The sequence below is a fragment of the Pundamilia nyererei genome, unplaced genomic scaffold (genome assembly GCF_000239375.1).
Source record: "Pundamilia nyererei isolate P.nyererei 1_Seehausen unplaced genomic scaffold, PunNye1.0 scaffold00068, whole genome shotgun sequence".
Classification (NCBI taxonomy): domain Eukaryota; kingdom Metazoa; phylum Chordata; class Actinopteri; order Cichliformes; family Cichlidae; genus Pundamilia; species Pundamilia nyererei.
The window spans coordinates 1,778,558-1,800,416 of NW_005187469.1; the positions used below are offsets into that span (position 1 = coordinate 1,778,558).

Below are 21,859 nucleotides of genomic sequence, written 5' to 3' on the forward strand. Positions count from 1 at the left end.
TGTCCTCCATTTGTCAAATTTATTTAAAAAAATAAATAAATTAGAATAAAATTAACTCTTTGGGAATCGTATTTAATGCCTGTCAGACTGTGCACTTTGCCTTTTTGTTGCGTTGTTTAAAATTTGAAAGACGATATGAAAAAACGACAGACCAATGTTGTCTAAGATAATTTTCAACACAGCACCAAATATGTAGATTTTCTGAAGGCCCTACCTGTGTCACCCCCCTGTGAAACTCACCCTGTACGTATTCACTTAAATCCTACTTAATAAGCAGATTATTACATGACCAGAAAAACCATCACTCAAAAAAAATAAATAAAAAATTACAGCTACAACAATAGATAAAAACCACAGTAACAGCCATAATTCTATAAAACATAATGCTGTTAGGTCCAAACAGCACAGTTTTATTGCTCAGCTTTCTGCAAGGGTACAAGAAGTTTATAACTTTGCTTCTTTATTGTCTTTATGTACAGGTGTCAGTTACAAACTCACAGAGCAGCTGATGTTAAAAACTATGCAAACATATACTGTAATAATAAATACAAAAACAGGATTCAAAAGGAAACATGGTGCATTAAAAAAAAAAAAGTTCTTTTTTTGTACTGAATTCCACCAAAAATCATTAACTCGCTCACACACACACAGGAATTAAAGGGGAGAGGAGTCTGCCGAACACTAACTTGTTGTGGTTTTTAAACCAGCTGATTTTTTTTAAGTGCACAATATCAACCAGAATCAGATTTAAGTTTGCACTTTTATAAATCGCAGATGTTGCTTCAGAAGGTTAACAATCATCTGTAAAACTGTTCAGACGGTCTGATTAATTTGGCTGCTTAACAGGAGGGAGAGAGCATTTTCACCTCGTCTGGAAGCACTCAGCCCCGACAGCTTTTGTACGGAAGACCAAACCGTCCGGAAAAAGCAAAGGCGGCAACAAAGACCAGATGCGGACTTTGTGCACTGAACAAACATACTTGTGAGTCTATATATGTCATCTACATAAAGAAAAATATTTAGTCCAATAACTATTTGGTAAATAGAAGGAAGTGTTGGATTATAACTTGGAGTCCAAGTATGCATAATGTGTGCAAAAAAACAAAAAAACCCATAAACTTGTAATGCATTTTCCAGTAAAATTATCAAAGATAAAAATCAGTGAATATATCTGTAACTAGACAAAGACCACAATTTCAATGTACTCACTTTTATTTGTTTTGTCTCGTGATGAACAAAAATAGAATTATTTTAAAAAAAAAGAAAAAAAGAAGGTTTACGATGCGAGGGGTGTCTGCTAATAAACCACCGATGGCTGCAAGTAAATGCAGATTACATATAACAACAACAATAAAATTTAAAAAAAGAAAAAGAAAAAAAAGTAAAGAACATTTATTAGATTCTTTCCAAGTCAAAAAGTTTGCTAATAGGAAAATTTATGCAAATAAATATCCTTTAATCTCAAGCATCCATTCATGCAGTGTGTGGTTTTTGTTTGCCTGTTTTCTTTTTGGATGGATGGAGGCTTTGCTGATGGAGATGCTTCTCGCTGTCGCCTCTAGTATTTCAGTGACTTTTCATTTTGGTTAAACATTTTCACCATGTAGCACCCAGGAGCTCAGCAGCAGTGAAACTCCAGCATTTGCAGCTCTTAAGATCACAGAAACAAAAAACAGAAAAACAATGAATGTCGCCGAACAGATCGCTCCTGCAACGTGTGAAATCACACCGCTGTCTGTGCTACCAGACCTCCAGAGCAGCAACTGTGGTCTCCTGTGACAACGTATGTTTGTTAAGAAGTGACGGTGAAAGACCACAAGAAAACGTCACTTTAAACTGCTAGGTTTACACTAATAAAGGTTTAAAGAAAGGGCCCCCATATACAGTTGTATCCCCTCCTCACATACTAGCCTAATGTAAAATTTAAAAAAAAATAATTAAAAAATAAAGGACAACTTCACCTGAGAATGCAAAGAGGTCTGTGACAGACATCAACATGCTTGCATTTAAACTGAACAGAAAGAACAAGCAACAATATACAAAATAGCTATGTATTTGTACATATATACTTAAAAATTACAGGTGTATAAGATACTTTTTACTCTATTTCAAATGTAGTTGTATAGCAAATGAAACGTGATATATTTCAATCTAATGTGAAGAAAGCACTCCTGCCATTACCGCTCAGTTTGTAAAGTGCTCTAAAGTGACGCGAGAACGAGAGAACGAGAGAGAGGAATACTTCTGCCTGTTTAAACTGATGATGTGACTGTTAACGAGCAACTGCCCTCAACAGCTTTTCGCCGAGCCTCATCCCGTGGACAGATGTGCTCTTTTCACATATGCTTTGACATTAAGTGGGCTGAGGCAAGCTTGTCCGGACAGAAAAAAAACAGAAGAAAGAAATAGGCATGCTGCTGGAGACAAACGTGTGAACGAGAGCAGGGAGAAAAAGAAAGGTGAACCGGAGATGAAGGGCGACTGCGACATGGCTACTTTTCCTTGTACACATGCAGAAACACACAGACAAGCATCATTACACGACTGCAGCGATTTACGGAGAAAACATGATTGAGAATCCTTCACCGCCAGAGTTCGACCCTCGAAAACGCCACGAAACACGAGGACCTACGCCCGAATCATCTGTGACAAGTTCCACTTCAAAATGACACGAAATGACCTAACAGGTACAAAATTACTGCTGGTGCGAAAAATCTAACTAATTATGGCCCACAGATGATCTTTTCTGACTCTTAACTGCCTAAATTATGACCTTTAGCATTTTGAAATGAAACCCTATCGATATCGAAGCAGGACATCGAGGTAGGATGAAGTCGTGACACTCCTACGAGATCAGGAGCAACAGCTCCACGAGGATCGGAAGGTGTTATATATGCTGAGGTTAAGATGGCTACTATGGTTTAAAAAAAAAAAAAAAAATGTATATGGCTACCTGCAGTATTAAAGATTCAGTAGCATGACATGCATCAGTCAGTAAAAACAGCAAAATAAAGAAACAAAGACTAATGGTTGCTAAATGTCTGGGGGGAATTTTCTAAGATGCTGACGATGACAGAGGGAGGACTCTATAGCAGCTGTTCAAACGCATCGATAAGGGAAGAGTGTGGACCGTGGTGGTGAGAGAAGAGGAAGACTGTAGGCTGGACACGCGCATCAGGCTCCGAGCGAACCTGTTGGCGCGTCACAGTGTCAGAAATAGTCACTATAGTCCTGCACAGTTACACTCGTTCATACACAAAAACACTCTACAAGATGGCTCTCATTCCACTGCGAAGCCACACGTCTCCTCGATTGCCGTCAGTAGCTTGTCGTACAGTTTATCATAGCTCTCGTAGGGCGGAATGTCGATCCGGTTAAAGCTGGAGAAAGAGGAAAACAAAAGAGGATTTGGACATGTGCTGTGAAAAAGGATCATTTTCTACTCCAAAAATATTTAAGTTTTTGTTCCTGTTAAATGTGTAACACATGGATCAGTCCTGGAGATACACGTCACACATACCAGGTATGGGCTTTGGGCAAGTTATTGGTGTTGGCATCAATCTGATGAATGGTGAAGAGTCTGGGCCCTGCAGCGCCTGCAATCAGAGCACGAACAGGATCCATCACCAACATAAAAGTGAACTTGTTATGCTGGTGAAGATACAAATACTGCAATGTATGTAAAAATAATGCCTGTGAGCAAAAGCTCTGGATTTAGACCGTTGCAAAGACCTAATTTCATAATTTTCCCCACAACTCTTAGATTTAAAAAAACAAAACAAAAAAACAAAACAAAAAACTGATAACCTGATAATGGCCATGGCAGGCACAACGATTTGACAGCAAACACAGTCGCTACTCCCACCTGCTGTGCAAACCTTCTGTTTGTGAGAGTCAGCCAATCAGAAGAAAGTTGGCTTAAATTAAGAGGTTTGCTTTAGACAGCAGATGAAGACAAATAATGATCCCAGAGTACAAGAAAATGTAAATATATGAAGCTGCACATGAACATGAAGTCCTACTCACTTTTTAATTTCAAAGAAAACTGAAGGAATTGCCCATTTGTTATATGGAGGGAAAGCAGAAGCAATATTTAAAAGTGGGGTTCTACCTTTTTGTGGGTTCACAAAATAATTTAGAGCTGCAGGCAGAGGCCTGCTGGGAACACACACACAGACACACACACACAGTCGGGTTAAGTACCCTGTAAAGCCTTGAAGCCTTGCAGCGGGACTCTAGATGAGCCAGTAACAAACTGCAGTAATCGGGCCCTCCTCTCCTCGTCAAACGACTCCACGGCTTTCCAAAACCACTTGACAATGTTGGTGTCAGGGGTGCAATGCTTCAGGCGGGTGTTTGACTTCCAGTCGGCGATGTCTATCTTTCCCAGGCCGCACACAATCAGCTGAAAGAAGAGACACTTTTACATCATCCTGGAATTTGTTACAATACCTGAGTGGGTATAGAACCCATCAATATAAATGCAACATGACGATCTTTATGTTTTACAAGAGGTGCTGCTGTCATCTAATGTACCTCTAGTTCCTTCTCGTCAAAGGATTTGAGCAGATGTTGTGGGATAACCTCATTGAAGCCTTTCTGCAGGGCCAGAAACTGAGCCTCAATGCCATGAAGGAAACGCCAGTTCACATACAACCTGCATAGAGCATGAGAGAGCAGAGGAAACAGAGGGTTATCATCAGACAATGATGCAGAGAAATGTAAAAGAGGAGAGCTTGCATGGGCTCAAATTAAACTCGGCTACATGCTGCACATTGTTGTCTTTGGGTTTCTTTTAGTCCATACCTCACATATTCTTTCTTGGTGTCTTCTGTCACAGAGATACTCTTCCCGTTGGGTTTGAGTTCATGTGGGATGATTTCTCCATAAGCATTGTGCTCCACACAGAAAGTGTGGTCCAGGACACCAGTGATGTCATTGTCCCTGAGCAGACAGGGAGACAGAAAATACAGGATGTAGAGTGATAAGTACAAGCTCATTGATTCTGATTTCTTTATCTTTCAGTATTTGTTCCACAGTCACTAAATTAAGAAAATTATATTCTCAGGGTGTTTTGTTGGGGCCATTTGTTATGTCATGTTAATGTAAAGGTTTTTGTTTTTTGTTTTGCTTTTTTTTTTTGTTTTTTTTTTTTTTTGGGGGGGGGGGGGGGGTTCTCCAGTGTTCACCTTTACATGATCAGCAATGTCTGAGTAAGAAACAGAACCAACTGCTTCACCAAAACAAAGCTGTTTACCATTAATCAGGCTAAAACAGAGGCACACAGGCCAACACAATTTTTTAAAGCTGCGGGTGAAGGAGTAAAATGGGCTGTTCGTTTTTGACGTCGGATGTTGCGCTCATGGGGCAGCAGGGGGCAGTGCAGTCATAAGAAATGGTTTGGTTGAGGACGAAATGATCAGGTTTTTGTGGGTATCTGAATAAGCGGTGCTCTGAGCTTTGTTTTAATTCATTTTAGTTTATGCAGACATGTTTCCCCCCTGCATGCGTGAAACACCTGAAAGAAAAAGTCTATACTATGATTTCAACTTTGTGTTGTCAGCGTTTAGAAAACAGATTAAAAGAATGATGTGAAAACAACAGGACTCACAAAATCCAGACGAGGCTGTTGTGTAGGTCTGGATCGACGGATTCCATATCATCCAGCGTGATCGGTTTTCCTAGCAGCTGTTTGTAGAAGGGCAGAGTGAAGCCTCCGTCAATGTAGTGGCCGTGAAACACTGCCATGCCCATGATGCGACCCACAAAGTGGAAGTATGACAGGTGCTCCTGCAGATTAAAACACAGAATAGTAATAAAGTGAGATTTCTTCCATAGCTTATCACATTCAGCTCAACATTAAGCTGAAGCCAATGGTGAAAACCCAGGAGAGGAAATAATTCACTAGTTCAAGGCTTACAGAACTGAAGCTTGATCATTTAAAGGTGAAGTTGTTCTACCTACCAACCCTATTTCATGTTTTTGCCTGCAGCAATTAGCCGTTTACATACATTATCACATGTCTTATCAAATATTATGACTATTAAACCAAAGAATTCCTACTGGGTTGACAGCAGAGTCCGGGTTAATCTGTAGAGTGTAGATATCATCTCTAGAGTACTGGAACAGGCCGTAGTAAGGGTTCAGCATCTCGTGGGACAGCAGGTACAACCACTCCCTAACACAAATACGGGTTCAGTGTGAAAATGTAATACAAAATAACACTAACAAGCATAAATCAACGTTTAATGATATTTCAAGTAGAGGAAAATAAAACGCATGGGACATGTTACCTTGCTACCCCGCCATAATCCAGCCCCTCTTCTCCTCTAAACTTGATCATGAGTCTCTTCCAAAGATCTTTCGGCCGCATCTTCATCACCTGCCGGTACGACTCCTACGAGTCAGCAAATTTAACATGCAGGTCAGTAAAAGACGACACCCTTCAGTATCACATTTCTATGCAATATGACTTAAACAGTGGCACTGCTATCTTTGCTGAATGGAAATACACCAACTTTGCAACTTTGGTTGGGTAGGTGTATTACCTGCTGCGCAAACACACCAAAGACTGTAAAGGAAACCAACTCACACCTTCAGAGTCGTGATGTGTGAAATAAATCAGAACAACCAGTACAGTTTGTCACTGTGCCAAGCGCGCTCAAACTCCACGGTCAAAGTTGAATAAGTTTGGCCACCATCAGTGAATTTGACCTATTAATGAAAACTACCCGACCTGGTAATATAAAGGGAAGGAAGAAAGTTGATCATTTGTGTTTGAATTCAGTAAATTACAACAACACAGGTTGTTGTCTGCATGTGTCCTTTTTGTTTACAGGTTTCTATTCAAACAGACACGTCGGGTGTGTTTTAACAGGCAGGTAGCTTGCTGTAAACGTCGCCTTCCTCTTAGGGATTCATAGTTTTGGTGATGAGGAAATGAGCGAAACTATTACAGAATATTTTGCTGGACTCCCACTCCAAGTTTTCGAAACTTCAAAGCTCTGCAGTCCTGAGTCAAAGTTTCTATAATCAGACCAGACATGAGAATATTCATTCATGTGCAGCCTAAAATACTACAGAATTACTACCATCATTAAATACTACTATTAAGATATTGCTTTAAAACAAACAAAAACCTAAATCCTCATCATCATACGGATCCTGTACAATTAAAAAAAGGTTTTGCTTATCAAGATCAGTCCTCTAACACGAGTCCAGACGCTCAAAGGCCACCCTGCAGTAAACAATCTCCTGCCACAGCAACGGCACTGCCGCAGCTGTGAAAACATGACAGATCTAGGCTGCACTGAGTCAGCTGCAAGATTAAATTCATCACAAACACTTTAGTTGTGTAAACTGAAGTTTTGGAGTCTTAAAAAGGTGCAGCTGATGTCTGGTAAACCACACAGCCAGCACGTGGGAAACAAATGAAACTAGTCCTCCGACTACAGAATGTTAGTGAGCAAAAGGATTTGTGTACAAAGTCACCAAAACATTACTGAGGGACATCAGAGAAACTCAGTTAAAGATCATTATTTAGCTAAACATTGAGTATGACAGAAAAAAGACCCCTCCACCTCTGAAAGGTGCTAAAATGAAGCCAAAAAACCTGAAACAAAATAGCAGACCACAGTAAACAGAGTTTTACGAGTAACATTAAGTAAACTGGTTGATTACTTTGGCCTGCTTCATTGTAGTTTGGGTCTGTACAGCCTCAGTGAGGAGACGCCTGTGTCTCCATGAGAAGATAAGAAGCCGTCCATGGAAGGGAGCAGAGTTTATTAACTTCAGAGGATTATTTATTTTTCTTCTATATCAAGATCTACTCTAATCTACTCTACCAGTATTTGTCATGTCAGGCTTGTAATCAGAGTTGCTGTGAGGTAGCAGTACATGAGCCTACATGCAGAGCAGTAAGCAACTTTCTGTTGACTTTTCTGTTTTCGGTTAAGTGAGATTGACATTCGTTTTAAAGAATCAAACAGGTGCAATGAAATATCAGCTTGTGGCGCAAAGCAAGTGTAACGAGGTGTCACCGTCACTGCAACGCTGCACTAAAACCTCCAGTAGATCTGCACTTCAGGTTTTCACACTTTCTCAGACGTTCTTCCTAAGCCGTCACATCAAAGGGAAATGAAGTCATATTCTTCATCGCGCAGCTTGGAGTAATGAAGTTACGTCTAGCTACAAACACTTGCCACTGCTGCCTGAGCTCCTTTCCACACCCCCTCCCCATTACTTTTCAGCTGCTGAAATCATCCAGAAAGAATGCCTCTGCCTTGGTAGAACAAATGTTTGGGAGAGCACGAAAGAGGCAGAGGAGGAGAAAAAAAAAGGAACATAGAAATAGGTTTTTTTGTGGTGTTGTGAAGGCCATTCTGTTCTGCTTTTCCCTGGAAATCATAAAGTAGCTCTCAGTACTGGTTCTGTGCTGTAATGGGCTATTTCTGATGCACATCGTAAATGGGGTGAAAAAAATTCCAGTAAAAATGCAAAGATTTGGGGTTTGCGAGCATTATGTTATTGTTTTAATGCGTGGGCAGCAGTCATATGATGCTTTCAATGCCCCGTGATTAATTAACCATGAATTTGTATGTGTGTAAATTCTTAGTTATTAGGTTTAATTTATATACACATGTTTGTGGCTGCGTTCAGACGTCCTTCAGATGTTTTCTGTTATTGTTTGCAGCACACAAAAGTTTTAGGTTGGAATGCCAGGTTTATAAATATGACAACTATTCTTAGATAAAACATTAGTCATGCGGTTCATCAATACAGTTCATGGAAATAAAGGTTCAGACGGTTCACTACCTCTGAACACAAAGAAGCGTGGTGTTTGTGTTCATTTTGCATTCTAAGAAGCATGAAGGTTATGAAAAGCTTCAGACCACCTGACCGTGTGTTTTTCCTTGCATGAAAATGATTCTACTTTATTCCTTACCTCAAAGATCTCCTCACGGCTGACCTCAATGCGGCAATGGCCGGCCTGGGGTTGGTGCTGAGAAAGCTCCTGTCGCAGAATCTTCAGCTTCTGCACCAGGTCTCTCTTGTACTTGGGAACCGTCAGGCACTCTGCCTCTTCTGGTAACTGGGCTGGGGACAGGGCTTGCTGAGGGCCACCAGGAGCAACCTGTTCCTTTAACTGAGTCGGATGGCTGAAGGAGGTGAGATGATCAGTAGAGAATAGAAGAAAGGGAGAAGAGCATGGGAATAGATGGAGGGAGGGCATGAAAGAAAAGCAGGGGGAAAAGAAAAGAACAGCGGTTTGTCAGTATGACCCATCAGTTATCTTAAAATGTTTGTCCTTAGATGTTCTTTCCTGAAAGCAAATTACTATTGTGTGATTGTTTATACAAAGACAGAGGAGATATGTCCGGTAGGGAATTCCCTAACTCCGCCATCCACTAACCACAGGACCAGGGAGTTTTGTAAGAAATTCCCTCTGAAGCCCTCACCCGCTTCACTGGTCTTAAAGCAAAGAGTGCTAAACAGAGCTCTAAGCTCTGAGCAAATCTAATCCAGACCTGTGGACAAGCTGAACCTTTGCCCAGACATTTGGTAAATATCACCACCAGGAAAGAGAGTGAGGGAGATAAACCCTGAGTAAGCAGAGAGACACAAACAGACACAGAAAGGGGGGGGTACGAAAATTTAGACAGGACAGTGGTGTAAGAGTAGCTGGCGCCTCCGGCGAGCTCAACTGGACTGATAAGTTGATCTGTTCTTTTCCTCTTCATGTCAAACTTGACCTACTGTTTTGAAAAACACTCTCCATCCCACAAATCTTTACTTCCTGTTTTAAAGCTAGAGGTCCGTGGTTCCCAGTAGGTATCACTGCCCACCAACAAGCACAAGCAGAGCTTTCATCTAGCCCGCGGAGCTGCCCTCCCTTTCCATGCAGTTCCAGCTAAATTCGTTTTGCTAGATGTCCGTAGACCTGGAGCTACAGATATGGATCATATGTGAATATCTTCACATTTAGAGGGGGAAACAAACACTTTTAGAAAAAAGGACTAAGAACTAAAGTATGATACTTTTACATCCTCTCTGTAGAGAAGAAAAACAGAGCGGTTACAGGACTATTCATCATCAATTTCTAGGACAACATTTCAAAGAAGAAAAATGAGGGTGAAGGGAACAAGGAGCGGGTGATCTTAGAGGCGGTGGAGGAAGAGATTTCAGCTGTTGCTGTAGCAGCAGGTGAATCAGGATGTGAAAAGTACCACTGCTTCATCTCCAAACTCAGGCTCAGAGCAGGAGGCTTTAGCTCTCTAGTCTATCTGAGCGGTTTTCAATTGTGTGTATCAAAACAACCTGACTTTAATTCTAAAACACAGCAACTGATGTGCTTAAATAACTGGTTACATCCACACAGACAGAGTGTCAACAGAGTTTGCTAACTATGAGACCATCAACATAGCATTTTGTTTAAAAACAAAACAAAACATTGAGGCCCTTATTTTTCTCCTCGTTTAACTTCTTCCGCCAACTTATTTGAATTTTTTAAAGCCAACCGCTAAAGTCACCTCTAGTTTTGCTCTGAATTTAGATGGAAGCCTAAAAAAAAAATAAAAAAACCCAAACAAACCATAGTTCCATGATCCTGATAGCATCTCTGGTCGAAACTGACTGGCCACTTTGTCGTTTTCTTACTTGAACACGAAATAGATTTTTCACTATTGTCCATTTCTCTCAACGTGTGTTTTTCTTGTCCTAACACAAAATAGAAAACCACCCTTTTCCAAAATGCAGTTAACTATAATTCCAATTAATGCATTCAGTTCATGTTTGTGCGGAAGCCTTGCATTTTTTTAGACAACAAGGTCTATTGTGAGGAAGGTGGAATTTGACACTGAGGCACTTAAATGCTGACCTTCATCTTATTTTGCCCCCTTGGTTTTCAGAGCTTCTATGTTCTAAGAAATATTTAGATACAGCCTATGGAACGTGAGCCATGGTGAGGATTCATGTTCTAACTTCCTCCAGCCCTCACTGTGGTTTTGGTGGTGAGATGCCTGGGTGGGCCTCGTAAAAACAAACTCCATCTCTCCCTTGAGCAGGGCAGCAGCCCTCATTTTCCTGCGATGAGACATGCAGGCAGCAGACGACTGCTTTAAAAGAAGCTACTGTCCTCTGCTGGGAGTGTCAAAGCTGCTGTTGACTAAACAAAGACAGCAAACCAACCGGCATGAATTGAAACAAAAGAATGAGAAAGAGAGGCCTTCCAATGCAGCATCACATATCCACCCACTTATTCCAACACTTAGTGTACACTTGGGTTGTTGGGATCAGTGGGTTGAAAAAGGCCCGTCTATCTATGAGGGCTTTCCAAGCTAAACGGGTACAGTGTTTCACCAGCCTATCCCTGTATAATCAACTCAGCTGCTATTTATTTTATTGGCAGGCGCTGGGGCTCCTAGCATGTCAAAGAAAGGGTAAGACTGCAGTACAGCAGTCTTGAAAACCACTTTTAGGAAGGAGGAGGGGAAGAAAAGATGCCTTAAAACAAAACTGAATGAGTTGCTTTTGGCTGGAGGACTTAAGAACCATATAATAAAGCGTAATTTCAGCGCACTTTTTCTTCTGAGGGCACAGTGCAATTAAAAATATGTTTCGGCATAGTTCACTGTCTCAAGTTCCCAAATGGGACAAACTCTGCATATTTGATGGTAAATATAGAAAATACAAGCACAGCAAAACTGAAAATCTTTCCCTGAGCCAAAAAAGAGAAATGGTTCTTACTGATGTGACAACTGTGAAATATGATGAGTGGGGAGAAATCTAAACTTTCAAATTCAATCTAAAAGACACAGGATTGTGATATTGTTATTCCATGCTAGAGGGAACAGGAAAAAGAGGCTGTAAAGGTCAAGAAATTAAGACGCAAACATTTGCACAAACTGGATGACCCCACACCTGAACCGGCGGAGTCATGATAGCCTTCTATCCTCTCTCTGTACTTGCAGGCTGTGTGTGCAGAGCTGCACGTCTCTGTGTGAGAAAGTTTACTTGCTGCTTTTTACACTACAGCTTGCACAGGTGGGATATAATGAGTGGTGACTAAGTGTAGTAGTGTTAAAGCCACATGAACACACCCACTCTGACCCCCACCCAGCCCACAGAATCAAAGGGCCCTTTAATAGTGGGGCTATCAGGCTGGTGCCATGCTCCTTACACTTAAAATGCATAAGAGAACAGAAAGAGCGGGGAGAAATGTCACTGTCGTGCGTCTTGCCAGTGAACCGTGACCTTTGACATTCTTTCTAATTTTAAAATTAGAGAACTTCTGCCTTCTCTAAAAGCAGATGCATTACAGGAAATAAGCACTAGACAAACTGTGGATAGCCTGATGATGAAGAAAATATTCTGTGTATGAAGACATTTTCTAAAAATAAAGGATTAACATCATTTTCCATTTCTGATCATTATGTGATTTCTGATTTAATTAGAATTTTTAGCATCCCATGGATACTAATGCCTAGCTAAAACTGGTAGATGTTACACTGTATATATTTGTTAAGATGGATTTTTTTTTCTTTTTTCTTTTTAAATTTAATTTTAGGCTTTAATCCATGTAGTTTTTTCTGTTTGCTCTAATACTAAAGGTTCCCTTTCAGGTGGCAATCACTGCACTGGTGAATCATGTCAGGTTTAGAAAATACAGTAGAAAAAGTCAAAATCCCCACAGCCAAGTAATTTCCATTTAGCTCTACAGGTTATTATACTAAATATAATCATAACTTCACAAAACATCAATGCAAATGTTGATATAAATGTCATCAAGATTTACTGCTTGGTTGGGAAAATACCTGCTGATGCCCAGCAAGGCCCAATCCAGCACCACCTAAAAATACCTTCAAGCAAACACTGATGTAATTTTTCAGACATACTCTATGAGTATACAAAGCAGGAAGCTAAGTATGCGAGAGACGGTGTGGCAGACCACAGTAATGCAGCCGTGTCTGACTGACTATTCGAGCCCTGCATCAGCTGAGGTCAAAGGCAACAGGGCTGTGAGTCTTATTTAAATGAAGTGTATAGGATTACAGTTTGCATCCCAAATCTGCTCCATGCATCTAATACTGCAGACTAAACATGCTGTTACTACAGAGAGGATGAATCTGAATCATGAAACAACAGAAAGAGTGCAGAAATGTGAGGTACTCTAGCTAGCAAGCTTCCAGCCAGCAGTTTTTTGTCACTGGAGTTAAAAATCAAGAAAAATATTGTCTGCCACATCACATAATTTTTTCAGCTGCTGTTTACGACATTGCGGCCTGAAGCACCAAAGGCTGAGCTGAGGTCAGGATAATAAAAATGGAGCACATGTCTGCATTAGCTGCAGTGCAGTGAGTCAAAAAGAACATGAAATTTTTTTTAAGAGCTTCAGGATCGGTAGAAAGATTTTTTTGGAAAGATCATCAATGTTTGATGGCGTGAAGTGGGCAGTAAATCTGTCAGAGAGAAGGAGTTGACAGAGTTTATATTTGTTCCATATCTGATCTGCCTTCCTCTGTGTCTTTTTTTAAAAAGTCATAATTTTTTTCCCCCCACTCTATAGTCAGAATCTCTTCATTGTTTTTGAGTGGCCAAGAATTTCATTCTGTGTCTTTGTGACAGAAAATGACAGGAACATTAATTGTGGTAGTGGAAGGAAACACAAACAACAACTGCTTTTCTTTTCCAATATGCACGCAAAATTTCCTGTTGTGCTCTCTCCTCCTGCGGTATGCATACTTTTGTTAAAACCCACGGACTCTCACTGAAATCAATTCTTGCTGCTCTGAAATGGAGTTTCATGCCGTACTTAAGTGCGTGCTTCTATGTTATAGACCTAGGAAGTAGGAGGAAAAGTTGAAAAAAAAAAAAAGAGGTATCTGATCTCAACTTGGCTGATCTCTCTTTCGAGGTCATCTTGTGCATGTCTGGATGACTTTTTTAGATGTCTCAGTGGAAGTCACTTTCTGTATCCTTACACTTGCACTTCTGTGATGTGAGCTGGATCTCCTCCAGAGTGTCAAAAAGATTCTTCAACTTTAATTTTATTTAGTGGAAGTGGAAAAGCTTACTGGGAGCCAAGTGTTACGAGTGGGACAGGTGGTGGGGCAAATATTTTGTTGGTGTGTTCTCAGTGTGCTCGATGTTTGTGAGAGTAATGTATTCAGTATATTTTGAATTAATATATTATGATGCTTTTTACAACTACATGAATGCACTATTGCTGTGTGATTTATTACTATTACTGAAGGTTACTCACCATACCAACACCAACTAGATTTTCAAATCTTAATATAAATGAGCAACAGTAGGTGGACATTAGGTAAGGCTTCACTTTTTGCAGCGATCCCGTATAGAAAACTATTCCGCGCGTATATAAAACAGGTCCGCGGCTCTGAACCGTAGTAAAGGGACCTCTGGCTAATACGTCAGGTTCGTGTCGGGCTCGTAGCTGAAAACTAGCTTTACTTTGTTGTCTGAGTCAACTTTGCTAGCGAGAGACAGAGAGAGGCTGCTCCAACGGAGCTTATTGTTTCTGAGGAAAACACGAACACGGTGTACAGTCGAGTCTTAATAGCTTACTTACTGCTGGGCTCGTCAGACACTCTTTTTGGCTGCAGTGGTTATTATTATATTTACATGCTTCCATCTCCCGTTTCTGCTCGATGACAGCTCGTACTTTTCGACTCTGTCCTTTCTTCCTCCCCTCGTGCTCACAGACACATAACGGGTATGGCAGTCCATTCTCCCTCCACTACACTGCCCATGAGGCTACATTCTTTAGGGTGATGCCTGTAACACTCTGCCTATTGCCTTCATATTAAATAATTTTTGAATAATCATTTAAAAAAAATATTTCTTCACGTCATTATGCGGGTCACAAATAGAGGTGACATGGGCCACGAGATTGAGACACAGGCATTAGAGGCTCTTAATGTGTGTTTTGTTTGAGTGGAATTATCAAAAATAGAGAGGAGGGCATAACCTAACATATGAGTCAGTTTTAGATTTAATCATAAATCGTACAGTTCAAGTCATCATACTGGGACTTCCAGGGAGAGATCGAAACAAGCAGCTGTACTGGAAGCTGTCTGGGTATGCACAGAAAGATGGCCTTGAGGAAGAGATCAGCCAACTTTAAATTAGGTATTTTCATAATACCTTAAATGCAGTTTGGGGGCTAAATATTCTTAAAAGTAGATAATATCCAGCAATACTGTTTGGAAATAACAGTGAAGCTTGGCCCTTTCTCTGCCAAGAGTGTGTGAAAGACAAGAGGCGCTTGGTGACTTCTGACTTGCTGCCGACCAGAATTCGCTAAAATTAAAAAAGCAAATCAAAGTAGATGTCACTGCATACGGATCATGAGTGATGACTGAAACAGGTTGCTTTTCAGTTTACAGATTTTTCCAAAGAAAATGCTACATATTATATCTTTAAATCCTGACAGCATAAAAGAAACAGGTCCTGGTATGAAGTCAGCAGAAAAATCCAACACCTTTTCAGGACAGAAACGTTCAAGGTGGAAGCACAAAGGGGATTAAAAGAAAAATACACAACAAGGAGGAGGAGATGTAGAACAAAAACAGTGGTGGTGGTTTGACTGGTTGTTCTACTAGTGTTTACATACCGGCTTAGTAGACAGAAACTTAACGAGGCTGATACTCCCAAATGTTTCGACGAATCTGCTTCACTCGTGCAATATGTGTAAACAGCCTGGTGTGGCATTCGTGCATGTGCCTATGCAGCCTCTGTATTACTGCCTGCTGTTGTTTGTGTACATGCAGGCACAGTTCAGCCTCTCACCCAGTAAGAAGTTCAACATTTATCACCACTAAGAAAATGTTGTGTTTCAGTGCCAAAAGTAGAAAAGTGACTAATACTGAACACATTCCAATTTTGAAGAAAAATAAATAAAATTAAATAAAACACTGATTTTGAAGTGCGTTTACTTTTTCCTGCCACGGTGACTTTTCTACTTGAGTACATCAGGGTAGTAATTAAAAGCAATGTTGCCAGTTTTTGGTTATGGTCAGACATAAAGGAGCAGCTTTAAGGAAGCAGATACTATCTGAGCTGAAATTGTTTTTACAACTGTGCAGTTTTACATATGCGAGGTATACCACTGGACCATCACACGCCAAAGTTTTAAAGCCCAATTAAAAATGTAATCCAGCCAATATTCGACTAGGCTCTCTAAACTCCCCCCCCCTCTGTAATTGTACCTAATAAAAATACAAATAAAGAGAACAAGTGCTTACTTTTACATACAATAACGTATTCGGATATTACATATTTCGGCAGAGCAGAACATTGCTCTTGCTGTGACACAAAATTGCAAACGGACTGTCTTTCAGTTTTATTTTCATTAATATCGTGTGCATCACTGCAAAAGCTGCAGTACAAATGACAGCTTATTAATTTTTCAAAGCTCTAAAGTGTTGTCTGGACTCAAATCGCACCTAATAAGGAGTCAGACAAGCGGTTAACGATGCTGACTGTGGATAACATAACTGAGCTTCAAATCACAACCAGAGGCTGTTCTGACACATATGGATACTATTTGACCAAATGACCAGATGTTGATTTCCCAAACATGTCTATCGTGCCAGCCGCTATTATTGCAAGAGGTTTTGACTAAGAATTTCTACCAAAAAAGCAAAGGCGGAAAAATCCCTACATCTCTCTGTATGCTCCTCTTGTTCTAATAATCCCCACTGCGCACGCTGAAAGTCGTAAGTAAAGTAAAGAGACCTCCCTGACAGCCAAAATACTTCCTAAAATTTAGTCTGTCGTGTCTACAAAAATACCACAGACAATTTTGGTGTAATTTTCACTAAATTATGCGTCCGGCCTGCGTCTTCTGTTGAAGAATAAAAGAAGATTTGTGCTAAGCTAGCAGCTGCTTCGCTAACATGTGTTTAGTATTTTCATGAGTGAGGTTTGGCTTCATTGGGTCAGTGTACTAAGCGCTGATCTTCCATGGAGGCAGGCTGCTGACAGACTAGACGAGCATAATGAAAGATGAACTGACAGTTCTCCGATACGGACAGCAGGCCAGAGAGTGTGTGTTTAATACTTGCATGGCATCCAGTTGAAAGGTAACCTTGAGAAAAAAGATTCGCACATGTTTACAATAACACAAGCAGACATGCTCCCCCTTTGGATGGCATTTTCTCTCATGGTATTATAACAGTGCAAGTCTGTGTGTATATAGTATGAAAGCCTATGTGCCCTGTGGACAGTTTATCTGTACGTTGCAGATTATGAATGCTCATGTTTTTCTCTATGCATGTCTGTGTTTTTGTGTGCATTTGTGGGTTACCTGAGGTTAGTGTTTTGGCTGTCCATGGCCACACGGGAACCATTTGGACTTGGGCTGCTGGAGAAAGCAGGAAAGAGGAAAAGACAGAGAAAGACAAAAGGGGGGAAACGAAGAAAAGGACATAAAAGAGAAGGTGAATGGCAGAGAAGAGTATTGGAGCATTGAAAACATCAGGGGATGGGATTAAAAAAGGAACGGAAAAAGAGGACAGACGTGAAAAAGGACAGAATAAAGGACATAAAGAAAGAGAATGTAGGTGAGATCAAACAAGAAAAATGGTGTAAAACAATCCAAAACATGGACAAAATAAAGAAAGCAAGAGTTTTAAGGTTATAAACAAATAATAGGATAGAGTGTTAACATAAAAGAAAAGAAAAACACGACAGAGGAAGTGATAAGGAGGAACAAAACAGCAAAAAGAGTGAGTGAACCATATACATATTCATTGCTGGTGGATTAAACAATGTAAGCAAAACACATCCTCTCTTCTCTTGGTTACTCCATACACATGATGACAGGAGTACTGTTGATTTCCACTAACACAATGAGCGGGAAGCTAATTTTAAAAATATTAAGCCATTAATGTCCCTCTGCTTCAAATACAAAGATGTCAGAAAGCTAAAACAAACCTTAGCAGTGCAATAGGCACAGTGAGGTCAGCACTCAATGACGATGAAACGTTGGACTTCTTTTAGAAGAAGAATATAAATGATGTCTTAAGCAATGAAAATATCTACTTTATTTTACAGTCATATCCTTGATCAGACTTGTTACTTTAATGGTTACCTGGTTTCCAAATAGCTGAGGGTGCTTTACAGAAACTACCATCAGTGAATTATGTGTTTCAGTCACCGCTACGCACATTACCTTATGATTATAGAGGGACAGCTAATAAAAGGCTACAACAACTATATACCTGCATACTTCCAACATATCTAACTTCATTCTTTGGCATCTGACAGTTGTATGGAAATGTCTGATTCTTATATTACAGAGTGAACAGTACACAATAAAAGCAAGCATTTGTCTGTGCATACCACCACAAACCTAAACAACAACCATGGGACTGCTCTCAAAACACTCTTGAACAATTGTTAAACTCACTTGAGCACTAGATGCAGGTTAGCAGACAGCCGTGGGTCTGTGAACTGTGTTGTTCGATTGTTGTGGTCAACAAAGTAGACACGGCCGGTGGCAGTGTTTCTGATCTCCCAGCCGGGTGGCAGTGGGCCAAGCTCCTCACAGTTTACATTGCTTAAGTCCCTGAACCAAAAAAAAAAGATTAAACTGTTACAAATTCACTCATGTTGCATTGATCAACCCTCTTTAATATAAGTAGCTGGATAGCACTGACACCATTAACTCGAGGCAAGATGAAAACGTTTTGCTACTATGATCATAAAAATAAAAAAACAATAACTTAAGTGCTGTTCCTTAACTACAAAGTCATGTCATTAGGTAGCATGCATATGCAGCTACAAGTGGTGAGAATGAAACTTTTACAGGATGCAATCTAAAAACAGGCAGTGCTGGTGCAGAGGTGTACGAGGAGACGACCTTGAAGGGCAGATGGGTCGTGCCACATACCTACTACAATTAATACACTACCAACTACAGTAAAACCAAATAACTGTTCATACAGAATTTTATATGAGGGACAATTTGTTGACATATTTGATGATAGTTGTGTTGTGTGATAATAAAATAAAGTGATAACCTGTAACAACACTGTTGTTACCACTGAAATTATCATTTTGCCCAAGTCCTTGTTCTTATTTCTTGATTCTCCTTCTGTCTTGCAGAGTGACATTTCTGTTAGCAGAAACTAAAGTTGCGATCTGGGACAACGCTGTAGCCTGAGGAGCTTCTGTGCCTTTCCTTGTGTGTGAATCCATCGTCCTTGTGTGAAGTGAGGACACATCACTCAGGCACAAAGCACATGCCTGGCTGCACTCATCGCAGATACTGGGTCATTTTAGCAGCTCTGTCCAAAATGACCAAACCCAGAGGTTTATGCTCTCAGTCGGATGCTATGTGAGCAGAAGCTACATCGAGGTGTAGCCAAAAACATAACGCAACAGAGCTGCTTGTAATCTTTGGGGAATTAAGCAGAGAACTGTTGAGAGTTGGTGAAAAAGCATGATTGAATGCAGAACCATTGGCTTATAGTTTGGTCAGTTCAACAAAAAAAAAAAAAAAAAAAAAAAAAAAAAAAAAGAAATGCAAAAATGCTCTTCCAACTCCGCATCAGACCCAGGGGTTGTCCGTTTGGCTGACACCGACTTGAGTCTGAAATTTGACTAATAAGAGTATTTTTGAACACGAAAAACAGAAACAAAGGAAGAAATAACGTCTAATTCAACCAAGTCAACTCCAGTTTGCTCTTGTCAGTTTTGCAGTTTTGTGTCAGGTTTGATACTAGGAATCGAACAAAAAAAGACAACACACTCATTTCAACACACATTGAAATCAGTGTGTTGTTAATTCCAGTACAATCATATATATTACACAACTGCATATGCCTTATCAAATAGGAATTGAAAAGGGTTTTTACAAGTAAAGGCACAATGAAGATGAAAAGAAATATATGAACACCAATGAGTTACCTGGGCACCCGGGGATCATGCCATGTGCTGACTCCAGCCTGTGTATGGAGGAAGTAAACTTGGCCCTGCTGAGTTGTTCTTTGTTCTGTAACAGAGAGGAGATACATTTGTCAAAAAAGGCCAAAAAGAGCACAGAAAAAAAGCTTGGGACTGTTTGTGGGACCGATGTTCTGCAGTCTACATGGGTATAAGCAAGGATAGGGAGTTTGTGTATTCTGGAGTAGGAGAAGTCTGTTTATAATTTATGTGACAGCCAAACTGCTGGGACACTGTTGACCTAAGAGTTTCTTAAGGTGTGTGCCAATGTAATCAATTAGTTCCTCTTCAGTCTCCAATAGGCGTATCCCAAGGGGATGGGAAAAATAAAATGTGAGGGAAATGTATCAAAGACTTCCATGAATGTTTTTCCTTGTGGACAGTTCGCTGATGCATCCTAGTTGCCTTATTTCACTTAAAGGTTTGTGCGTGCTTTGAAAGTAATCCACCCCCGTTAACCTTCAGAAACAAAGGAAATGGAAAGTTAAATGCTTTCATGTCGCCAAACCCACTAATTCGTGTGTAAACAACCAGAAGAAATCAAAGGGGAGTGACACTCATTTGTAAGCTATCATTAGCTCATTGAATCTGTGGTTCCATCCAGCGCATAGATGAATGGAGAGCAACTGTGTGAATGTTGGCATAAAGTCAGTGCTGCAGTGGTGGGGTATTCATGTGTATATTCACCAGCTAATCCATTACTAACTCCCACTCCAACTTCCTACTGGCAAAACACATTCCCTCTCTCCCTCTTATTCTCTCTCACCACACCCAGCCAGTAGTTCAGAGGGTTCAGCTAAGGAAGAAAGCTCTTGAGTTGTTGGGCATCAGTGACTCACTTTGTCCAACCTCAGCCAGTCTCAGTGGACACAGCAGGACCTTTCAAAGGGGGCACAGATCCAGTAGTGTCATTCCCAAGCACTGGCATATAAGCACCACACTTAAAATAATAATTTATTTTACAGAGACTGTGGCTATTGTGGGGTCCACTGTGGCTGACTGTGAGAGAAGAGCACTTCTTTGCAAAGAAATCTTTCCCACGTTGGAGAGGGCAAAAAACAAACAAACAAAAAAATAAACCCCAAAAACCATTTCTGTTATTTTCCCCCAAGTACTTGAATGCTGTAAGCAAATCCAGCTTAAAGAATAAACCAAAAAAACAAAACAAAACAAAAAAAAACCCAACCTAAAGTCTCTTCTTGGAGTGAAACACTGAGCTATGAAAAGGATTCCCACCTTCTTTTCGTTGTGGGAATAATTGCGTGCAAAGCCAAAACATTCCAATAGTTAAAACGAGGAGAGGTGAGGAGAGGTGAGGAGAGGAGCCGAGAGGAGAGGAGAAGAGGAGCAGTAACACAAACTAAGGCTACGTTCACACTGCAGGTCTTAATGCTCAATTCCGATTTTTTGATCAAATCCAATTTTTTTATCTGCTTATTCACACTACAAATAAAATGCGACAGCAAACGCGCTCTAGTGTGAACGCTCAAAGCGGCCCGCATGCGCAAAAGACATCACACACAACGCGCTCTGTTTAGACCCAGAGCAAACAATATTGTTTGACTGATGGTCCTTAATGTGAAGACTTTGGACTTTACGTTTCCCAATTTTTGCTTCAAGTTATTTTGTTATTTACATAATAATGTAAATAACCTAATAATGATCCTTATTGCTGTTTTAGAGAGAAGCGGTGCTTCAAAGGTTAGTTGCAGATTTCTGTCAGAATCTGCAGATTATACAGTACAAATAAAATGTTTACGTTGTCTTCCCAACAGTTTCACTGACATCTACACGGGATGGCCAGGAAGCGTTCGCGCTGATAATTGGCGTCTGTCTTGTGTCAGTGACGTAAAAGACGGATTTAATGCGACTTGACCATTCAAACAGCAGT

The 21,859-nt window shown here is 40.4% G+C and overlaps 1 protein-coding gene across 2 annotated transcripts in view; it reads right to left on the reverse strand.

Moving 5' to 3' along the window:
* Positions 1-389: 389 nt before the first annotated feature.
* Positions 390-21,859, reverse strand: part of LOC102203726 (E3 ubiquitin-protein ligase SMURF2) — a 61,719-nt gene continuing 40,249 nt past the window's right edge. The window contains exons 9-20 of one of the 2 annotated variants that reach the window (XM_005736274.1): positions 19,933-20,017; positions 18,431-18,589; positions 17,327-17,380; positions 8,945-9,158; positions 6,294-6,397; positions 6,064-6,178; positions 5,612-5,790; positions 4,807-4,944; positions 4,537-4,657; positions 4,204-4,405; positions 3,521-3,596; positions 390-3,380 (exon numbers count right to left, since the gene is read on the reverse strand). In XM_005736274.1, the coding sequence (XP_005736331.1) occupies positions 3,281-3,380; positions 3,521-3,596; positions 4,204-4,405; positions 4,537-4,657; positions 4,807-4,944; positions 5,612-5,790; positions 6,064-6,178; positions 6,294-6,397; positions 8,945-9,158; positions 17,327-17,380; positions 18,431-18,589; positions 19,933-20,017 (1,547 nt within the window). In that variant the 3' untranslated portion in view covers positions 390-3,280. Of the gene's footprint in view, positions 3,381-3,520; positions 3,597-4,203; positions 4,406-4,536; positions 4,658-4,806; positions 4,945-5,611; positions 5,791-6,063; positions 6,179-6,293; positions 6,398-8,944; positions 9,159-17,326; positions 17,384-18,430; positions 18,590-19,932; positions 20,018-21,859 lie in introns of both variants that reach the window. The other variant, XM_013911647.1, reaches the window with a different exon arrangement.